A 24133-nucleotide genomic window follows, 5' to 3' on the forward strand; every position below is an offset into this window, starting at 1 on the left:
ATTAAAGCGCTTTTGGTAGAGACCTACAGTAGTGCCTAACTTGGAGTGGTCTGCATCTTCCCGCTTGGTCGGCTTTAATTATGGACCTTTTGGCCGCTATTTTGTGCAGAATGGATCATACGGCATTTTTAAGTGCCACTCCCTCTCCCATGACGGCCGTGAACTCTCTGCTCACTCCATCTCCCCTCCCCCCACCCTAGCCAGGCTGCTGGTCCATGCACAGCCAAACTAATTAAACAATAACACTGAGTGTCCGGACTCTCACAAGTAAAGAAAGTCAGGTAGCAGAAAAGAGTGGCGCAGAAAAACGTAATTTGCGCTGATGCACTCTCTCCCCTCCACACCCTCACCAGCACAAATATCATTTGTCTTGTACCTTGCCTTATTATCTCCTTATTTAGGCTTTATGTTTAGAAAATATGACAGGTGGTCAAATCAATTTCTTTAGCACTCTTGACTTTATTTATCTTTTCATAATTGTTCCGATATACTGATTATGATCTAGTAAGTTATTTTAATTTTTGATCATAACATAACTATTGATGTTGGTTACTTATTTTATTTAATAAATTTTAGATGAATACATGAATACATATGAAATATACATCTTCATTAAAACACTCTTAACTAAAGTGGTCCGGTCTGAGTCATGAAACTCCAGGGCTGAAAATTTGTTCCAAGTTGTGAGTAGCCACTCGTTCTGAGCAGTATACATGGAAAGTGTAGTTGAAATCTTCATTAGCATCAGCAAGCAAATAATAACAATGACGATAATAATAAATCACTTGCAGTGATTTATTGGCTTCATCAATTTATGATGATTTGCCTAATCATCCTCAGTGTCAGGCTCAGATCACATCAAGATGATGTTGCAATTAAACTGCAGTGCTGGTTATTTAATGGGGTTAAATTTGGCACACTAATCAATATTTCATTAGTCAGGAGTTGTCAATGTTGCGCCCATGTTTGTACGAGTCACACACATTGTCATATATTTTGTTGTGTGGCCTAGCGTGAGAAATTACAGTAAAGCGGGAGAGCGTAAGAAATGCATGAGACTCACACTAAATGCGTGAGTGTTGACAAGTCTGGTCAATTCCTCATTACTGCAAACATTAGTTTAATGCTGAGCTCATTTATATGACATCAGGCACGTTGTTAGACAGTTAGGGGTCCTTCGGTGCACCATTTTAAGTCAAGCATGTTATTGAACAGCTAAGGGTCCTAAAAAGGGGAGCTGTAGTCCATTGGCCGTGCGCGGAGGTCGGCAGTACATAGTATATGCGGCAACATTAGTGAGGAAAGACTTGTAACATAACAAACAATGTCAAGTGGACTGAGAGCTTAAAGCTGCATTTTTCAATTTGCTGCGTCTGGCCACACTCTTTGACTTGAGTGCTCATGTGGATGAGCTGTTCCAATGTGGTGCTCCAATGTAATCATCAATAACTGGGTCAGCATAGTTCACATTATATCATCATAATAATAATAATAATAACAATGTGTGATTACACTATTTCGTAACAAGCGTTGAGTCTCATTACATTGAAATGACCCACAAGTCAACTCCTTCAGCATTAAGCATTCTTCCAACCAAGCTGTGTTAAGCCGAGTTACAACAGCCTGGGCCAGAGAGGCAGTAACAATTAAATATGTGCTAAAGCGCATCATCTGCTTCAAAGCCATTTAGATGTGCTCCTAAAGATAGCCGTTAATGAGATTACACAACAGTGATCAGGATCGAAGTAGTCAGCTGAAACTGTTTGAGATAAGCAGATCGTGCAAGACACGTGATACCAGCTCTGACCCGGACACAAGATCAGCTTCATTCAGTGACAACACCAAACGGTAACAGAACAGAATAGCATTTTTTTGTATTACACAGCAAAATTGGAATGTTAGATGTTTAGTGTGATACAAAAAAGAGGAGGTAGACACAATGTAGTGTGCAACTGAAAATCATAAAATGAGAGCGTTTGAAGCCTCTTGAAGAAATAAAGAAAGGCAAAAATAATGATGAATAAAATGAAATAAAATACTTAGTAATGCAGAAGTGAGAAAATCAATTCACTGCTCTTGTCCAATTCCTTCGGTTGATTCTACTTGGAAGAGTCCTAGTTCCCCCCGCCACACCCATTATACAAGAATAGAGGCCACTGTGCTCTAGGAGACATTTTATGCAACTGTTACTGATAGTTCTCGTAGCTAATGGCTTGGTTTTTGCTGATATGATAACAACCAGGCCATTGTGAATTTCTGTTTCCTGAATGGCCGATCGATGAATATTATTTGCTGCATGTCGCTGGCCGCCATGCGCACTCCCTTCCCCCATTGACAAACGCCGAAGAGTAATCGCCTCGGTGGTTACGATTGAATTAGAGTGGCAAGCATGTCTACCTCACAGCACGAAGGCAGTGCAGTTTGCATGTGCTCTAGAAGTTCACTCCAAGTCAATTCACTCCTGCCCTATTCCATGAATGATGTGAGTGAATAATTATCTGTTTTTGTGGAAAAGCCTTGTGATTAACAGGAGATCCGTGTGTGAACAGACTACCTTTTATTGTTGATGCGATGATGTCGACGTGGGTTGGTTCTTGTGTGAAGCCAAACTGCTGTTTTTCACCACTGGCATTAACACAATTACTAAACTGGCACTGGCTTTCTTTCCATCTTAATGGCCCCGCCCCTTACCTATGGGGAGAGATTTGTCTCAAAATTATTCACACATATACATTTGGGATTTTTTACATGTTTTTGAGATCCACAAATACATCCGTGATTTTCACGTTTTACAGATCCACAAACATTTTCTTGATTTTCACATGTTTTTTAGATCCACAAATACATCCGCGATTTTCACGTCTTTTTTAAATTTTGTGTGTGCATTGTCCATGACTTTTGCTTTCGAGTTGTCCAAAGTGCGTTTGTGGATGCGCCTTTATTTTTTAGACAAACATCACGCTGTTTTGAGATACATGTATTCAAAGAGGTAACAGTAGAAGAAGAGTGTTTTTCGAGTGATGGCAAAACAAGCTCGAAGGAAACAAACTCAGGTCGCATTTTGTTTGCCAACTTGTGTCAAATAAACACATAATAGAAGGTCAGACTTGATTTCTGTTTTTCAATTTCCAATTTTAAACAAGAAATGACAACAATACTGCCTCACCGTGGACGGAGGAGCAACGGGCCTTAGACACGTGAATATCTGAGGACTTGTATGTGTGTGAATATCTCGAAACAGAGTGATGTATGTCTCAAAAATAAATGAGCGTGCGCCACGATCCACAAAAGCACTTTCGACAACTTGCAAGCAAAAGTCATGGAAAATGCACACACAAAATTAAAAAAGACGTGAAAATGGCAGATATATTTGTGGATCTGAAAAACACGTGAAAATCAAGAAAATGTTTGTGGATTTGAAAAATGTGAAAATTACGAATATGTTTGTCGATCTGAAAATCACGTGCACATAGTGAAAATTTTTGTGCATCTGAAAAACGTGAAAATCTCTGTTTCATCTATCCTTTCTTCCTTTCTTTCCTCAGTCTTTCCTTTGGTCTCTTGAGGTCTCCTAATTTGTTGGAATTGAGATGTTTCTGGGGTTGGTGAAAGATTCTGGTTGGTAACTGGTCGGTTGGCTGGATTTCTTTTCTTTGATCCTTACTCGGGTCTCCTGACAACCACACGACTCTGGCTGGATTCTGAAGTATTCGGTTTAGGTGAACGGTATGGGATTTTTAATAGGTTTTAGGTGAATTAATGAGTACACACTCACACGCACGCACGCACACACACAACCGCACATACACATACTCACGCACATACAAAAAAGAAAAGGAGAAAGAAAAAGAGAGAGGGATCAATGATGATGACATAGAATCGGTAAGATTACCGAATGAACGATACTGAGCTCTCTCTCAAAAAAGAAAAAAAACAAAAAACAAAAGAAAAACGTGAAAATCTCTGACGTATTTGTGCATCTCAAAAACAGATGAAAATCACAAATGTATTTGTGTGAATCATTTTGAGACAAATCACTCCCCATGCTTACCTACCTCCACCATTATTTACCCTTTTAAATAATATGGAGGCCCAATTGTGAGTGTAGACGCAAATGCAACCTTTTGTACTTGTTCAGCTTTTATAAGAGTGCTGCACACACTCAGTGCTCATCTTGTGACACATAGAATAGCATTTGTCTATTCTAAAGACATCAAATACCAGGTCCACTTGAAAACAGTGACGCACACCAATGAGGTGGTGTTCTTTGTGTATGGATCTTTGAAGGAGGGGAGTGTCGTTGGAGAGGCACTCGAGTCAGCTCCTAAAATATATTTGTGAGTGCTGCTACAAAGAGCGTGAGACAGAAGCACATAGCGCTTCAGGTTCTGTAAAGCCCCACGTCGTGACCCCCGAGAGGATGTTGATCACGTTTCACAGCAATCTCATCTTCGCAGGCCGACAAGATGGAACGTCTCAAGGAGTCGCTCTATCATTCACTAAGCACCACTTCAACCTCCAACCAAGGAAAGCCCTGTACTCCCCAAATCCCAATTAATAAGAAAAAGGTTTGAAGTGGCTGCTCTTGACTCTGGTTCTGACGGTTTAATTGTGATTTTGGCAAGGCCCCTCTGGCAGCAATCTCCTCTACTTGACAGTTCTGCGACCCTGACTGAACGGAAAGGCCTCTTTTGCATACACATTTATTTTCAACAATGTGCTTCCAACGCATGTCCATTGCTGTCGCTTGCATGGTGGTAATTGTATATTTCTTTTTACTCATGTGTTATTGGTCCTTTGAACGAATGACAGCAGATCCAAGCAGAACTGTAGAATTTCTTTATTTTTTGCAGTTTATTTGCTGAGCTACATGATCAAAGAGCCAACAGATCATCAATGTGTGAACTAGGAAACTGATATTGGTATTGGTAAATGATTCTAGAAACCTACTTAACTCATTTGCTCCCAAAATGTATTTAAAAAACTTTCTATTTTAAATAGTGTCATGGTCCCCAAAACGTATTTATACGTTTAAAAAAAATAAAAAATAATGTTTTTTATGCTAGAGCATACAGAAGGCTTTGATGCAGCCTCTGACCTGAAGAGGTCGCTTAAAGCAATGGAAGTTATTACAAAAAACGGCCAGCAGGTGGCAGCAGAGTATAAGAGATCAATCAGGGCCATGTCGCAAAAAGCTCTTTTCCCCAGTGTTTTAAACAGATTTGTGAATAATAATTAAATTTAGCTATATTCTAATGCTAATTGCTGCAAAACAGATCCAAATATACTTTTTTTTCCTGATGAAAGAAGAGACTCTAATCTTTCTTTTGGTAGGTTCCATGTTTTTATAGCAATATAACACAATATTCTATGAGCTTTGCAAAATCTGTTAAAATCCAGTAAAACAGCCAGGAGCGAAGGGTGTTGCTTCAGTGAAAATGGCTGGGAGTGATTACTTAAATTTGGAAGTCAACAATAAACATTTCTTCACAATAATTTGTTACATGTGACGTCACTAGTCTAACCATGGCATTCTGATTAGTATTACATTTGTGGAATATGAGTTATGAAGCAAAATCCAGCCGTATTTATCCATCTCAGGGGGCGGCCATTTTGCCACTTGCTGTCGACTGATGATGACATCACAGTTGATCATGGCTCAGGCAACAACCAATCACAGCTCGCCTGTTTAAAAACAACAACAATTAAACTGCTGGATTTTGCTGCTGCACTCATATTTCACTAATGCAATATATACCGGAATGCCGTATTTAGACTAGTGTGGCTGCATAAAACATATTATATTTAAGAATTTTGGGGGAGGTTGACTTCCGCTTTAGGGAGTTTTTTTTATATCAATTAGTTAATAATTCTTTCAAATAAATAACCCACAGAGTTAATAAATTATAGTACAATAATATGAAGTAAACCCTTTGGAAATACCTGAATGTCTGCATAAATTGGGCATGAAAACTTCTTTAAGTCACTGCAATCAACCTTATTCCTGGGGGGTTCACATGTACAAATGATTAATGGGCGCAACTTCCTGTGAGACATCAAAAGTAGAGGAAGAAAACACAGAGTTGGATTCCTACCGGTAGTCATGCCCATAAGTCACACTAAAGGCTCATGGGAGTTAAGAATAAGGTGGATAGAAAACACATTTTGCTTCAACAAATAACACATCATCAATGATGTGTTTTCATTTCATTTCATTCATGTCAGCTTTCACAGTGCAATAATATATCTGTTCTAATTCCCTCACCTAAAAAAGGTGTTTCATTAGAAATAGTGCTATCTTGTTAGTTGTACATCTGATGTAAATCAAATACCTGTAAATAAAAGCGGAACTGTTGATCTCTTGTCTCATATTCATCATTTAATGTCAAGCCAAAATGTTTTCAGTCAACTCAAAAACAACGGAGTTCCTCCAATACTTTTGGAGGCAAGTGTCGTCAACAATGGGGTTGTAAATAAAGATTAGTGTTATATTTATACAGATATTCGTCATTTATTTCCATTTTCATTTAACTTGATAAGCCATGCGACAGAGCTTGCCATCAAATGATTACTGGAATTTCAATTTGGCAGTCCTGCCACTCAGCTGACATCTCTTTTGTCTGTTCTCACAATTGTTATGAATTACATACAATTGTCAAATTAATAAATTAAGAAAGAATGGAATTTGAAAACCAACAACCAATATGTATGAATGTAGTGAACGATCAAATTATTTACAGTGGCTACATTATTTTCTCAGGGCTTCAACATATGGCCTGTTTAGTATTATTATTGTCCTCAATGAATTTCTTTCATTGGCATGGTGATAGCATCTCTTGGCATTCACAAGCAATTTTTAAGAGAATTACTCTTCTAGCTTGTTTTAATAATGACCTTAATTTCACAATGTGAACGTCTGGCTATACCATTCCCATCAAAAGCAAGGATAGAGGAGAGGGTAGTGCTATACAATCTTTTTAATGTGTGAAGCTGTGTATTCTTCTGCAACATCTGGCACGACACGTTCTCCCCATTAGCATAACATTAGCTTTGAAAAGACTGGCGCTAAATGCATTTTTCCACATGAATAATGTAAATAACAGAAAATCCTCTTTTTTTTTAAGAATGCACTTGCGCAAATTCAACAGCACATACTTTCTAATGCAGAGCTTACTAAAAGCCTTCCCTGGAAGAGTGCAGCGTGGTGGACAACAAAGCCCAACTATAGGTGAGCGTTTCAATGATGCATGGAGGTTGTCCGATTAAAGCAACTCATTACACTTTGGTGGCACTTTGTCGAGCGGTGAAACACAATCAGACCTGAAGGATGGTTCTCTGGGGGGATGTTTCAAAGAGCTAACAGTTCTCTGTTGATGACAAAATGAATAACATTAAATTTCCCCAAAGACCAAAACCTCATTAATACTTAAGTGTGTTTCAAGTTTTACGGTCGGTTTTAGAGTATTTCTGTTCCGTTGGATATAATAGTTCACAACTTCCGACAACAAAGACAGGAAATGGAATGTACACAGAAATATTAAAGCCTAACTTTTAAGATTTATGTAAAAAAAAAATTACCTAACAAATTCCCACTTAATTGTTCTTTTCTTTTTTTAGATAATTTTATCACAGACCTACCAAATCAACCGTATGTGATGCATATTCATTAAATTAATAAAGCCATTTTATTTGAAATGCATAAACCTCAGGTGTATGTATATAGTATTAAAAAAGTAGAATTACTTGTTAACGTTTTTGGGATGTCTGCATTCAGTTTCATTTCAAAAACATAAAAATGTATTTTAAATTATTTTTTTTTTTAAAAATGGACATAAGTGTTTTTCACATATAGCAGCAATGATATGCTATTTATCGTGTATAGGTAACCTGATTATTATGCAATTCAAGCATGTATTTTAAATGAATATTCTCATTATAATTAGTAATTTAGAGTAATTATACTTTATTAATACTAAAATACATAAACTTGAGGATTATGCATTTCAAATAAATAGGCTTTATTAGACTAATGAATATGTATAATATAAGGTTTATTTGGTTGTGTTATCTAAAAAAAAATGGGAATTTGTCATGTAAAAAAATTACATAAATCTCAAATTAGGCTTAAATATATATATAAAAATTCTGTGTATCTAAGTGTACTGTATGTATGGATAGTTTTCACATGACACAGCATGTAAGTGCAATAAAAACAATAATGTGTGCAATGCAAGTGTTAATTTTCATGGTACTGTAACATTTTGGAAAGTATAATGAGATAGTTGTAGCGCTTGTGACATATTTACATGCAGCCATAGCATTAGGTACACCTGCACGAGCCGATGAGCTCAGCGCAATATTTTTATTTTATTTTCAATTTTTTTTTGGGCCGTTAAAAATATCAATGCTTATTTTTTTAAGCAGGGAATATGAAAACTACACACCCCTGTTCAAATGCCAGTTGTTGTCTTGTAGATGAATGGCACAACAAATCAAGCAGCTTTGTTGTACTGTGAAGCCAATGGTCACAACAGATACTGACTGCTTCTCTGCCCCTACAAGAGTAAAACTACACATTAAAGTGGCCTCTTAGGCCCGTTCAGACGGAAGCAAAGCCTTTGTTCCTCAAACCAATATCGTACACACAGAAGCATTTCAAGACTGGCGTGTGTCCAAAAGAAGACGTTGAGGACGTTTAACGGCTGTAATGTATATGCCAAGTCTGGAGTGGCGCTGTAGCATAGCCATAGGGAGTTAACGGAATGCGTAGAAGAAGAATCAACAAAGAAGGCGAACACTTTTTTTCCTAATTTTATTGCAATCTACAGAACAAACATGGTTTTGCATGCAACATGAAAAAGACGAACACAGGAGAAGTGACAATGGCGGGCGATTCAAGTACAACACCGCTTGTTGAACGTGGGAATAAAGAAGCAAAATATTTTGCTGCAAAAGCATAAGCAAGTTAAGGAGGCTGCGCAAAACGACTACGACACAGCTATCCGCCATTGTTGTCGACAGACTGATGGTTCGCGCGCAGTCACGCGAGAATTGGCGCATACGTCATCAATCTGCGACAATGCGTCGTCATCGAGCTGCGACCATTACGTCATCGCTGGAGGAGTATCCTGCATATGGTGTCCAGACGGACGCGTACGAGGCGCATTTTGGAATCTTTCCACTCTGGAGCCCGGTTTCAAAAGTGATCGGTTTCAAGCTCCGAAACCGCGCCATCGTGTGGACGAACGGCCTGAACGGTAAGAAACTTGTGAGGATGCATTGAAACTGGCTTTCGTGTGGACGGGGCCTTATTGTGGACAACCACCTGTGCGTTTCTATGGTGTCTACTCAGCTTATTGATTTGCCACACCTGTGAGGTAGACAAAACAGATTTGGCCTTTGGTTTGCATTAAAAATGTCTTCAATATTAGATTTAAAAAAAAAAGAAGATATATATATATATATACCAAGATAATTGCAAAACATTTCAACCATTCATGCTACTCAAAATATGTATTACTCAGTCTGGTTGTACAAGCTACCAAATTTGATGACACACACAAAAATAACCGTGAGGACAAATTTCAGTTATATGCAAAAGTGGATGTGGCATGTTCAGACATCAACCAATCATATTCAAGCTCATGTTAAATGGGAGTCTGCAAACACTTGCCAACAAATAAACAATATGCCAACATTTGGCAGGGACATTATTTAAATAGGAAATAAACAGGCTGTCCAATGGTATCAAATGTGTTGTCAGAAACACAGAGTATAATCTTGTGCTGTGGAATTAGGTGGTGCCGTAGATGGCTTTATCATCTGTTTGGCTGCCCTGGTGTTAAATAGAACCACTGAGTGAGTCAGAGCATGTTTCTCCAATCTCATCATTTATTCCTCATGGTGGGACTCCCCACTTTGTTTAATATCACCTGTCAACAAGTGCTTTGGATTTACCTCTCCCCACTTATATTCTAATCAGTCACTATTACGGGCTAAACAGCTATAGTCCTGCAGCCAGCTGTGAGGCATTATTGGATATGTTTGGACTTGCGCCTGCATTGCAATGACCAACACGTGAGAAACCCTGTGACGAACACATAAACTAAAAATATATAGTGCAACAAAGTACAAATGAGCACACAATTATGCAAGTGACAATACCTTTGTGGGTGTATTATAAGTATGCATGCAGGGACATGTTTCATATTTAGTGGGCTATTGATGCTAAAACAAAATACAGTGAAACGTTAATTGATTCAACAAGTGATTAGAGTGATTCAATTGAGGTAACCATTTGTTGTCAAAATTAAACACACAAGCTAACATTTGCTTACCCTGTTGCAGTGCCATACCTCACATAAGCAATGTTGTGATTATTCCATTGAAATGTGGAAACACAACACACACATCTGTAAATTAGAGTGATGACATCACTGATGCTTCACAATTCCAGTTCCTTGAAAACATAGCATACTCGCCTCTGCATTTACAGCTATAGGAGAAACAGGGTAATTGGAGCTATTGATCAAGTTAAACGATAGCCTTTCCCAAACGCTTGAAGGGTCGTTTCCTCAGCCATCCCTGGTTCAATCTGATGACCCTATAAACGCCTGACCTGGCTGCAATCTCCCAGGTGACTTATCTTACTCCATTTATCTGGCAAGGCTGCGAGGGTCAGGCTTGTGACTGCAAACAGCACATGCAAGGCCACTACACACACACTCACACATAATAGTACTTCACACACTCCAGGAGCATCCAATGCTGTATAATTCTCACTGCAAGTCTGCAAGTTCAAACAGCTCATCTAGACTGCAATCTGAAGGGGCAACATGGAGGGGCTTGTTCCCTTGGAAACCATATTTTTCTCTTCTACAAAATGAACTCCATTCTCAGGTCCCCCACTGAGTGGCTGATGAAAAAAGATCATTACACTGAGAAGACATCTCAACTATGACAAAGTTGCAAGGCTGTACACTGATGCCAATAATACTTTTTTTTCTCTCTGTAGCTACAGTTGGCACACACACCAAAAAAGTATAGTAATGTAAAAACATTGATGTAAAAAAAAGTAAAATTTTGTTCAAATCTAGTTTGTTACTTTTGTAGTTGAAGGGGAAGTCGAGTGATCTATGCTTCCTCACTAGTGACTAGTCTAAACACGTTATTCTGATTACCGTATTTTCACCACCATAGGGCGCACCGTATTAAAAGGCGCAGTCTCTGTTACGGGTCCTATTTCTGTATTTACCACACACGTAAGACGCACCACACTATTGGTTGAAGGCACGTTCAACATACGCTAGCCATGGTAGCATGCTTTCACACTAAAACATTCTAGCGCTCGCGTATGTTTTTAAAAAGGCAGCGGAGCAAAACTGAGTTCGGTTGTACTTCATTGAAGTATTTAACAATGTTAACACTAACAGTGATTTTGTTAATGTTAACACTAACAGTGATCCACTAATCTGTCATAGTCCTCATCTTCGGTAGCTGAAACGAACAGCTGGGCAAGTTCTCCATCAAACACGCAAGGTTCCCTCTCGTCATTGTAGTATTGTCAGAGTCATGCTGCATTCACACCAAAACCAGACCGGAACGAAAGTGCGTGGGGCGGACGTGTTTGGAGCGCTGGGACGCGGTGCGGCACAGCAAAACCCGCACATTCGTGACCAAAATCCGCACACTGGCATGTTCGCCAAAGTTGAAACATTTCGAGTACCGGCTAAGTCACACACAGCGCCCTGTCTGTTGTCACCCCGAGCGCAACAACACGGCCAGCCGGGACCGAATGGTGAGCAAGGAAGTAGCATACAAGTGCTGGTAAGTGTATTTACTTGCTGTTGAACTGTACCGAGGTAGCAGCCGTGTTTATCATCCATGCCAAAGCTATTTAGCGCAACTGCCGACCGCCGGATTGCCACTAAAATAGCGCAAGTGCTATTACGTACCTCGAAAAAGGCAATGCTGGAGAAAATAGTGCCCCGACTGTATAGTCCCAGGAAAGAAGTGGAAGTAGTTGACGGTGCTCTCTTTTTGTTGACTCGCTTAAGTGCTCTATGTTCACCGAGGGACACGCCGCCTCCTCTCTGGTGGGCGCAAATGCATGAATGAGCGGCAATCGTTCCAAAAACTCTACGCGGTGAAACACTAGCGAAGGAAGAGTTCCAGATCACCTTTTCGGTTTTGGTGTGAATGTAGCATCAGTCTCATTCCGTGCAGCTCCTCAGAAATGATGCCGGCTTTTGCAAAAGCTTGTTACGTGCAAGCAGACACGTTCAGCTCAATCCATTCACAAATTGTCGCGCAACTCGCTCTAGCATTTCCATAAAGCGAAAGCAGAGAGCACCAAGACGTCGAACTGTATCTTAAATACAGGAAATCCGGCCCTGATTGAAGACTGGCAGTTGAGTCTTTCGGGTTGCCATGCCTGCCAGTCCACAACCAGGGCCGATTTCCTGTATTTAAGCTATGTGTCGGCAGAAATGCTCCCACACAGACAGTCAAGCGGAGCGCTTACCGAAGTCGCACAATAACGTTTACAGATTTAAGAATTCTGTGCACACAAAAGGCGCACCTCACTATAAGGCGCACCGTCGATTTTTGAGAAAATTTAAGACTTTTAAGTGGTGGCGGTAATAATGCGTAAATGGAATATGCAGCAGAAAAATCCACCTGTTTTAATCCATCTCAAGGGGGGGCCATTTTGCCGCTTGCTGTCGACTGCAAGTGTGGCAAAATGGCCGCCCCCTAAGATGGATAAAAACTGGATTTTTCTTTTCAATTTATATTCCACAAACACAATATTAATATTATTATAATGCTGTTTTTAGTGAGGCCGCAAAATATCAGCCCTATTGTAAATCATTTTTTTGACTTGACTTCCCCTTTAAATGATCATAGCAACCACAAAGACAAAAGAAAACCTTTTCAAGGATGCAGTCATACATTATTTTAAGTAAAACTTAACAATCTTTACCTGTTTCTCACGTGGCATCCCATAAAATGATGGCTGTTTAACAGACTGCGGCAGTAACAGTAGATTATTTTTTCTCTGTGCACGATACAATTCTCAACGTAGCGACAAAGTGGGCCTCACTATCAACGGTGAGTTGCCTGGCACTCTCAAGTTGAAGGATAGGAAAAGGTCATTGTGTCAACCTGGTTTTTATAGCAGCCACTTGGACTGAAATCACAGAAAATGACACCAGCCCCTCTAAAGAGCCTTTCACTGTGCGAGGCAGGAGACCTGGTCACGGTGAGTGTTAGATGAGCTTATTAATCATGCGCTGCACCACAGCCGCATTCACGCTCAATTCAATAGCTGAGAACAGCAGTTCAGAGACTAAAATACAATGACTCCATCATATTTGGATGATAAGGGAAATCATTTCAAATTGAAACAGTAATTCTGTTTTGACCAGCATACTTTCAAAGAAAAGCCTGTATTTCCACTTTACCATGACTTTGACTTTTTAACATGACTAGATTGTCTGATGTTAGGTAGCCAAACAACCAATGAAAACACGTGTTCATAATTAAGCTACGGTGGTTGGCACATTTTATTTACCGTACTCACTTGTGTATTTGATATGCGCTACACAAAAACATTGGACAAAGCAGACCCGATTTTTTAATTTAAAAACCGGGACAATACAATTTTGTTGAAAATCCAATATACAATAAATTACCACCAAGAACAACTTGTAACAAATTTAATCAATGGTCTATCTGGTTGCATTATTATTTAAAGTTGGGGCCTTAAGTTTTGACCGTTTCTGTTTGTAAGCAAACAATTCAAAACGGACCTACCTTGGCTCAACCCATACTAGCTCAATGTTCACGCCCCCTGCCTCTGATCGCCCATCACTGGTTGCTTGCTGTACTGCAGCAGAGTGTGTCTGTATACATTACTGATCCGAGACTGTGCACCGGCGAGCGCCGACAGGGATAATTAGCTCACCTCGCGGCTAGTCGTGTCCTGGTGTGAAGAAAAAGAGAAAACGCCATTCGTCTTTTGGCTTGGCTTCACCTATTGCCCGGTGTAAATATAAGGATATAAGAAAAGTTTGACCCTCGTTACATATTACCCTTGTCAATGTGACTTAGCAGCCTAGCATTTTGCTAAATTAGCAAGCTAATATTTTCTTCGCTGTGTTTGGCACTTACCTGTCCAAGAAGGCCAACTCTGCGTCGCTCTTCAGCCCAAGCCGCTCCTTTAGGGCTCGAAAGCGGGTAAATGCCAAGCCAAGATTAACTCTAGTTTTCAACCGTGCACTTTCCGCTGCACGTTTTGTCCTGGAATACTTTCTCTTTGTCAGCCATTATGTGTTATCGCTGAAAATGTCACTCTTCTCATCAACATTGCGCTAGCCTTCAGCGACACGCCCCCCGCTCTGTGATTGGCTGGAGGGGTAAATATTGCCGTTCCTCCCAGAAACATCCCTCTCATGGAAAAACACAACAAAATGGCAAAATACAGGCTGAGGGGGTGCTGGTTCATGACAAAATCACCGCCACACATTAACAGAAGCCCAGAGGAGGATTAAGAAGGATTCTATGCGTATACATCCAGTGTTTAGGAAGTGTTTATTTCTGAGTGAAAACTTTGGACACTCCCTTTAAGCTAATGTTAAATCTGTCTAAGGTGACAGTTCAACAGCTGTAAACAAAACAATGCACTCACCTTTATCCAACCTTTTTTGCTCAGTCCCAGCAGCTATTGGAAACTGACTGTGCCATTTACCTTGTGCCAGTTCCGCATTGGAAATATGCTTCCAGAAAAGCTCAGCTTGCATTGGGGTCTGACCGGCAACCGCACGATCTGGCAAATAGTACAACATTTGCCATTGTTCTTAGGCACACAAGTAGGAAGTACTTTTATTCCGGTATGATGAAAACACATGCTCCCCTCTAATCTGACCTGCCCCACGGCAGCCGTGTTACACGCAGACATCAATCATGGGATTAGTCAAGATGGAGTTGATTTGTCTTTTAGCACAGTAGCTGTGATCGTTTGAACGCTTTTTTTAAAGCAACATATTGATTAAAAAAACAAGTTGCAATTACTTTAAAACAAGGTCTCCCCTCGCAGACGAGCTCTTGTTGAGACAGCGCCGTTTGTATGTGCGTAAACAGACGACAATGTCACAATGCATTTACGTCAAGACAGAGCATGCGTACACCGGACGCAGCCTGACCTTTCCGATAGATGGCGCTCGTTCGGATTGGCAAAAGGAATATACCACCCCTGTGATTCCGAGTGAAATTTAATTTGGATTCAGCCTTCTCATTCCGATTGAGGTGTTTATATTGGAACATTTTCATTCCGTTTGTCTGTTCGGATTCATCCTAATCGGAATACATCTAAACCCATCTGGACCCAGCGATTGACGGATTACAGTATAGCTCGTTATCCGGCAGCACCACACTCTTCTCAGGGGCGGATTTAGGAGATTTGGGGCCCCAGGCAAAGGTAGGCATTGGGCCAGACAGATACATTTATTTTAATTAGGGATGTTCAAACTTTTTTTTCAGATCGATACCGATACTCATCTCTTGAGTATTCATAGATACTGATACGGGAATTTTATATACTAGTTACTAGTATATAAAATTCCTTACCAAAAAGACACTGATAATTTTAAAGACAAACCTATAAATCCCAATATAGTACTTTTCCTTAAAATTGCATCACATAATTTTGGAACTCTCACAGCACTTCCCTGTCTTATTTGGAAAACAAACACGCACAACAGAGTATAAAGCTTCATATTCAGTGGTATACTCGAGTGCCAATGTAGAAATTTGAGGATTTTGCCTGTATATCTGAGGCAAATACTGCACTCTCTACTCCACTATTGTACATTATGTTGCTGGTTACATATTTCAAACCCTTCTTGCTCAGAGAAAACCACAATGATGATTTAATGCTTAAAGTCTAGGAGTATTCCTTTGCAGGGTGACTTTTTAAGACAAAACATTAAAAAAAAAAGAAATCATCTTGGACCAGTTTGGAAAATGCATCATGACAAGCCTGAAAACAGGCTGGCTGCCACTCATAGGAGAGACTAGTGATGATACAAATAGTCAAATCTATAAAATTACTTAAACTGTCCAACAGCACATAATAATTAATGTGTGCAAATAAGTATAAACTGTATTGGCCATTACTGTATGAGAAATTTGATGGGACCCCTAGTAACTTGAGGCCGGAGGCAACTGCCTAGGTTTGCCTAATGGTAAGTCCACCCCTGACTCTACTGCATGTACACACCAGACAGTCTGACACTAGGACAATTTATTTCATTCTATTTTCTCTTTCAGTGGCGCCGCCTCCCATTTTTTTCAATTAGACACCTACTAATTGTTATGCCCCTCCTGTGCAGTAGTTGGCGCTATGTACCACAATTTGTTGTAATCCATCTCAATAGGAGTCTGGAGAGGAAGAATCTCCCACCTTCCATCAAGACACTTCAGATCAGTGCATCAAGATGACACGTTTTTGGCAATTCATGTTGGTTTTCCCGTAAGATGTGAGTGACTTAAAATATATTTTATATTCAGATAGATTGTTTTGAAAGGACATCAATAAGTTAACGTTGTTTTGCACAAGCTAAAAACAAATGCAGGAGCTGAATGACGAACAAAGACGTGAAACAGGAAACAGAAGTACGGAGCGGGCTTCCAAATTAAAAGCATAGATTTCAAAATAAGAGATTTAAACATCACACACAAAACAGCTTGAAGAATACAGCTTAGCACTTACACACTTAGTATATATGCCCTAACGTTTTTAGTCTAGAAATGGGGGCTTTAATAGCATGATTTTGTAACATTGTTATTAAATAATAACATTAGTAACATTATGTGGTTGTAAATAAAGTGCTAGAAGTAACAAATTTCTTTTTTTTTTCATAGGGTGTGTGGAAAATGAAACAAGAAAATATGACTTGTTCCTTGAATGAAACAAATTTAAATTTTTAAACTAATTGCAAATTTCATTCATGTTAAACACTGTTAATTGTTCATTGTTTGAATATTGTACATTTTGTCCAGCACATTATGGGCGAAAATCTCCTGTGTGCTATAATCCATCTGTGCATTTCCAGAACCGCTTACATGTGCTATAATATGTACTTAAATATATTTCAACATTTAGAGACTCTGTTTGAAATTAATTGTTTATAAAACAAAAGTATTTGGCATAATCTTTGAATACGCATACTAAGTATCCTTGGCCCCTCCCTGCCCCCCCCCCCCATTTATAAAAGTCTGGCTCCGCCCTTGCTCTTGACTAGGCCCTTTCATCATTATTGCATTGACAAAAGATGGTTTAGTTCCTGTGATCAGCATTTGGTGAAAGTCCCTTTTCCTGTCTGGTTAGTCCAATTGGGGCCACAATATCTGCTTTCATAGCCTTAACTCCGCTGAAAGCACATCAGTCTTGCGTCAGCGAACGGTTTCTTAGCATTGCTGTGATCATCCTTCCAAACAGAACACTGTTCTCTTATGCTCCCATCCGAAGGAAGAAAGACCGAGAGAAAGAGAATGAAGTAGTCATTTGATGGGCTCTACAGCAGGAGTTCTATCACTGTTAGCTGATAGCAACGTTAGCCTGATATTTTAGAACCTCACACAGTACACCAGGTAATGCGAAAGCAATCCTATTACTTTGCACAATCTCTCCTTGTTTTCACACTGTAGGTGAGTGAACATGGTCCCCCTTTCTCAGGAAGTATCAGGCTCCATGCAGAGAGCCGGACCTGGAACCCCTCCCCGGTCACTATAGAAGCTGCGGTCTGAGCACTGCGAATGTGTTTGAGATCAGAATCTGATACCATAAGCAGAAGAAATGAGATTTGAGTCTTTAGTGGCCACCAAAGCCATTGAAAATATACTTCAGGTCTATTTCTTTTAGGGTAAGTTGGTGTGAAGGAAGCTAAGAGGATGAAGGAATCCATTCGCCAAGTTCTTGCCAGGATGGGAATGAAATGAGCCAATCGTTGCTCTGTAAAGAATTAAAACCACCCCTGCAAATAGCTCCAATATTTGCGTAGTGTCTCTGAGTACGACTTTCACAGCGTCTGGGTTTCCTGTGCAAATAAACAGTGAAGCGGTCCGCAAGTGAGGAATACCACCCCCCCGGCCCCCTTGTCCCTGAGGTGAAGCCCACTTCGTTGTTGCTGCCTAATCAGGGCCACTCTGTGCAGAGAGCTGATCAGATAAAGATATATGATAATGTCATCCTATATGGGGTTCTTGATTCAGCATCTCAGACCTGTGGAGCCTGCCACAGTATTTGCCTGCTCTAACTTCATCCACTTCCTTGACCTCTGGCACGCACGCACACATACAGAAATCCCAAGCGCGTCTTGGCACTGAGTGAACTGACAAATATTGGCACAACTGGCCAATATTTCGGTTTGAGGACGTTATAAGGTGGGAGAAAGTTTGACTAAAAGGTACTGTGCAAACTGGCTCTAATATAAGTTTTAGATTCTATGCTATCCAAATCAGCCTTTTGGCTTTTCACTGAACATCAACTTTGATTTGGTGCCATTATATGAAAGGATTCGAGTTCATCAGTCTGTCAAAGTGAAGGACGTGTCTGTGTGTGAAGTGTTTAACCTGGCATAAGTTGTCCCAATTGTGATGACATCGCAGTGGAGTAGTGGTCAATGTACCCTAAAATGATGTAAAGCCACCTTTTTCAACAAACGGTCAAGTTTGGTTGAGTACGATGAATCTAATTGTTGCTTTATAGTGGGGTGGTTAATTTGGATGATAATTGCTGCATCTCCACCATAAATAGTGTGACATTGTACGTATAACCACAAAATCAGAATTAATTGTTACACACCAGTGAACGCAACAAAGAAGAGGAACATGACACTATTCTATAGGACAGAAGGTATGTAGGCTATATGACTGTTAGAAGAAAATACATTTTTTTTTAAGAAAAGCTGTGTCCCCCCCCACCCCACCCCAAGAGTCTGACCAGTTTGACTCCTCAATGACATGCAATTATGAAAATGCATAGTTACGATAGTCAGTCACAGAAAACGTTAACGATAACAAAGCTAATATTAGCACTGTAAATAAGCCAATATTAGACACCATTTTATTAGATGACATATTTGTGTCACTATAGCAATAAACCTATTGGTTTGAAGTTTTGTTTTTGGAATGTACGATCAATATATACAGTATATATATTTTAAAGAGGTCATAAATGTAACTGTCGAGCAGACATGTTGCTAACCAATGCCACTGAACAAAGATCTTTTTTCCTGACCTTTCTTTCTGATAATTTGCTGATCATACTGTCAAACGGTTGCAATATACTGCCAAGAAATAATTACACAATGTCAGAGTTGTTTGTTTTAAGTATCTGTGGCTGATATTAGCAGCCTCCACGTGTATCCAATACCTTAAAATAAGGATGGCCCGATACCTGTTATCAGTACTCGCCAATCTCTAGAGGTTTCATTAAAAACAACAGCTACAAACTCCCCCTAATACAGAGTCATCCAAAAATGCAATATACAGAGTTTGTTCCTAACTCCTCTACATTTGCTGCTTTTTCAATTAAAATAGATCTGAGGACCATTTAGTTAAAAATGTTAAAAGTCATGAATATAGTTTTTCTCTGGACTAGCTATCAAGACAAACAGAGTATTAGGTCTTCACAGTTAGTCAACAAAACATATTTGTGGAATCTTTGTCGTGCCTTTGCTGCATTTTCATATCCGTTCGAGTTAAAATGTGTGTTAACCGATTTCCACTCTCCGGGATTTGACCAAGAATCTGAATTTGGTTTCAAATAATGCATTCAATATAAAATTGCTTGTGGTCTTCAGGGTTGTGATGACTTTGGACAAGAAATAGACAACACCCTCTACTGGTTCCCAGTTAATCACCGGCTACATATACAAACAGACAACCTTTCACTAAACCAATGCTGTCTGCACAGGTGAGTGAACCACTACACCTTCAGCGATGTTGTTCCAAACAATATTCGCTCTGATTTAGCCACACAACATTTTGCTATATTGTTTAAATATGTTTAATACTCAAGTATTGACGAGCCAAAATAAACCAAAACATATGAATCATTCAAGTCACAAGACTCCTCACAATGTTGTCTTAATTGTCTCACTGTTGTCGTAGAAGGTATTTTGCAAATAATGAATAATTGATTCCCTTCTCAAGGAAAGCAGTGGCTGCTTAATTGACACCTCAAAGTTGACCACCCCCCCCCCCCCCCCCCCCAAGGCTTATCACATTTCAATTCGACACATTTGAAGAAGTAAGAAAGTACGATTTTGTGGCTCACTAAAAAAGAAAAAAATATACTTTTAATAAATAATCACCTACATTTTAATAAATGTTTACTTGTTTCATTTGCAGCTACATTGTTTGTGTCATTTAAAAAACCAACTGTTATCCTGACTGTGCAAATCATTTGCAGACCTAAATGCAGACAGAGTTGTCAAGTTTTGCACTGATTTTCCTGCATGCCCCCAGTGCATATCAATGCATCTCCAGGAGGGATACATTTGTTGCTTAGCAACAGCTCCAGTTTGCACCATGCTACATGATGTTCAAATTGTGATACACTTCATGATTTTCAGGGAAGTCATTTCTCCCCCAATCGTAGTTGAAAATAGTATTATGATTATTACGAGTTGTTTTCTTTATTCGTGGCGTTAAGGTGTAGAAAAGAAACACATTTCATATATAATATTATGCTGCCTTGGTGCAATCAAATTAAAGTACAGATGATAGAATGTGTGCTATTGTTTGCTTTGCGATGCTTTTCAACAGCATTGCCACACTGGTAAAAGGTAATTTTAACAAACTTACAACCCCAAGTAAAAACATTTGACTGTTGTAGTTAAACACATACATTATCAAATCAACCATTCAAATCCAAATAGCTTTGATTGATTCCCAGTGTGTTGGAGCAAACAAGACAATTCATACAGTACATGTGGTTTAATCAGTACGACATATTGAGGGCTCGACTCCCCCAATATCTACCACAACTGTTTGAATGATTCATATATTTAATTGATTTAACGAGTCCTCCTGTCAAACGTCTTCATTCGCAGTGTGACACATTGTGGTTTTACGCATAAATGATAAAGAAATTCAACATTTCGGGAGACAGTGAGGACACAACTGTGCAAGAGCGAATGTTTGAGCGAGGTAAAAGCTTTGTTTTACAGAAAACGTTTTCATGGGGGAGGACGAGAAGGGGAATCAAACTGATATTTAGCCCCTACTGGCTTGTTCCCCCCTTGCTTTTGTTTTATGCAAAGCTCTTTTTACCACATGGTAGTGACAGATTGTTTGAGCTGAAAGGAAAAGCCATTCGAAGCTAATTAAGCAGCCATTCCAGCCTCTATTCGCAGGCAGGAGGGAGAGGAGCGCCGGCATTTGTCAGCGCAGAGTCCAACGTGGGTTTAATTGACACCCCTACGCTCTGACTGACGGCTTCTCCTGCACTGGGCCAATTACAAGCTGTGTAGGCAGACAGCTGAGAGCTTATTGGATAACATGCATTGCTTGGGGGCGGGACAACCCACGTGGGGTTGTGCATTGAAGGCACCACGTCATAGGCTGATGTCCTCAAGAGCAGACGCGCAGTAGCCCACTGACATGCTGATAAAGAGAAAGCTTGGAAATGTTTGAGGTCTTATTTGAAATAGGTCGATCAATTTGAGTCTGTTAATGGAAACGCTACTGTGAAATAAGCGCTTTTTACACCGTGTGCATACTGAACTTATATTATTTACGTGAAATGTAAACAGCATGACGGAAATGATCGTGACGAACCTATCAGTATGTTTCACCGCTGCACACATGGTTTGCATCTCTCACTGTTTATTTTTGTGCGCGCAATGGTCACAATGCACTGATATATAAATTATCGTCTTTGTTTTGAACAAGTTGTCGAACACACCGACTGTCACTTCAGATCCAAAATGGCGAGTTTGTGAGGTCACATATCAGCGACCAATAAGAACAACGGTTGAATGAGTTCACCCCACGTGGGATTTGCTGGTCTTGATTGGTTGGAGTACCCAATTGGTTAGCGAGTGGTCCTCTCACGTCAGTCGCGTCCTCGTGTCAGTGCTCAGTCTGTGTGTGGTACAACGCGCGGAGGAAGCGGCTGTATGCTAGCTTGTGCTTTATTTCACAACTACGGACTTTTTTTTTTTAAATTCAAGCAGCATTATTTCCCAACATTCATCCACGGGACTCGTTGGAATCAACTTTGCCTACTACTGGATTTAATAGAACCTTCATTTGAAGGTGTTTCCGCCCGCAATATCGAAGGGGCTCCATAGTCCGGCTGGACGGAGGACGTCCACCGTCTCGGGACCACGGAGGTCTCAACATAGCACTGTGGAGGGGCGGAAAGACGACGTCAAGGAAAAGGGAGCGGATATTTTTATTCTCTTGCTCTTCCTGCGGTGACTTGTGCGAATGAAGGATATACTGCAACCTCTGTGTGGATATTAACATTTAACCTGTGCAAGAGGGGAGGCGAGGGAGTCAGTGGAGACAAAGGTAAAAAGAGCGACATATCCGCGAATAAGAGTGTGTGTGTGTGTAATTGTGAGTGCGCGCGCGCGTCGACTTTGTTCCCTAGCTGTGTTTGGACCACCAGGACAAACCACTGAGAGAGAAGAAGAGAGAGTTTGTGTTTATAGAACACCTCACAACTCGTTAGATTTATGAAGGAACAAGCACGATATTCGCAAATAGTGTGATCCAAACTATCAGTGTAAATCCTGGAGTGTTGTTTTTCTCACTTGTGACTTGTTCGAATAACTGGAATTATTTCCAATTGATGTGAAAGAAGAAGGTGAGATCCATGTCCACACTGGTGTGTTTGTGTGTGTAGGAGAAGTGTGAACTCCGATGCCGGGTGACTGAGCGCCTCGCAGCCGCGAACGGTACTTTGTCCACCGCCATCCCGCGCCGCCCCGGGAGGAGGTGTGTGGTGGTGGTGATCTGCTGCACTCGGATTACTTGAAGCAAAAATACAGGAAAACAACGCATTCCCTCGCGTGAAGGGGCAGCTATGTATCCACAAGGCCGGCATCCGGTAAGTAGTCGTGTTTGGTTTGAAAATTGACATGCATGCTGCCACCGCCCTTTCAGGTAGCCTCCTCAGTGTGGAGCTGCACACCTTGCTATTTATGTTGTGGCCTAGAGGTTGCAATGAGGTTTTGATTGTGCTTTGAATCAGATGATGTATCAACATCCATATATGGTAGTGTACAGGAAGTTGAAGGTCGTTTAAAAAAAGTGTTGTTTTTGCTTTACAGGCACCTCACCAGCCAGGGCAGCCTGGCTTCAAGTTCACAGTGGCAGAGTCGTGTGACCGAATCAAAGACGAATTTCAGTTTCTGCAGGCTCAGTATCACAGGTAACGCTGAACCTACTGTGGCAATATTAGGTTATGTAACATATTATTTTTGGCAATAATATACTGTAATTACTTTTTATTATGACTTAGTTATTGGTTATTAATCATTTTTATTTGCCTAATTTTCCTGCTTTGGGTACTAAGTCCATGTACAGTTGAACATTGCCGTTACTACTTTCACTACTATTACGAATATATTTTTCATTCATTTACTTCCTTTTCCTCTAAACGTACTGAAGCATGTTTGTATGGCTCAGTGGTTGAGTGGTCGACTCCCATCCGTAAGGTTGTGGGTTTGATCCTGTGTGAATGGGTGAATGTGAGGCTTAGTTGTAAAGAGCTTTGGGCACCATATGTTGTAGTCAAAGCACTATAAAAATGCAGTCTATTTACCATTTAGTGTTTATTGCTTCTACTAAAAATATTTGAAGAAAATTAGGGATGTAACGATAACTGCAATCTCGTGATGTTGCGATATTAAAATTGCCACAAAACTGTTGTCGTCATGTCACAATGTTAAAAGCAGCACTTCTGTTACAAAGGTGAGGTTGTATTCCATTTGTGTAGTTCGAGTACCCTCTAGTTTATTAGTGTGTTTTAATTTTAATTAGGCATGTTTTGGTCACTGCTGCGGTTATCCCTCACATAAATCAGTCATACCAGCAAATATATTTAGAATTTTTT

At 40.1% G+C, this 24133-nt stretch overlaps 1 protein-coding gene across 7 annotated transcripts in view; it reads left to right on the forward strand.

Annotated features, from left to right (window-relative positions):
• Positions 1 to 21928: 21928 nt before the first annotated feature.
• Positions 21929 to 24133, forward strand: part of tle3b (TLE family member 3, transcriptional corepressor b) — a 39581-nt gene continuing 37376 nt past the window's right edge. For 3 of the 7 annotated variants that reach the window (XM_077563467.1, XM_077563468.1, XM_077563469.1), the window contains exons 1-3: positions 21929 to 22584; positions 22922 to 23125; positions 23349 to 23449. In XM_077563467.1, the coding sequence (XP_077419593.1) occupies positions 23102 to 23125; positions 23349 to 23449 (125 nt within the window). In that variant the 5' untranslated portion in view covers positions 21929 to 22584; positions 22922 to 23101. The remainder of the gene's footprint in view (positions 22585 to 22921; positions 23126 to 23348; positions 23450 to 24133) is intronic. The other 4 variants (XM_077563470.1, XM_077563471.1, XM_077563472.1 and 1 more) reach the window with 2 other exon arrangements.

The sequence above is a fragment of the Vanacampus margaritifer genome, chromosome 4 (assembly GCF_051991255.1).
Source record: "Vanacampus margaritifer isolate UIUO_Vmar chromosome 4, RoL_Vmar_1.0, whole genome shotgun sequence".
Lineage (NCBI taxonomy): Eukaryota > Metazoa > Chordata > Actinopteri > Syngnathiformes > Syngnathidae > Vanacampus > Vanacampus margaritifer.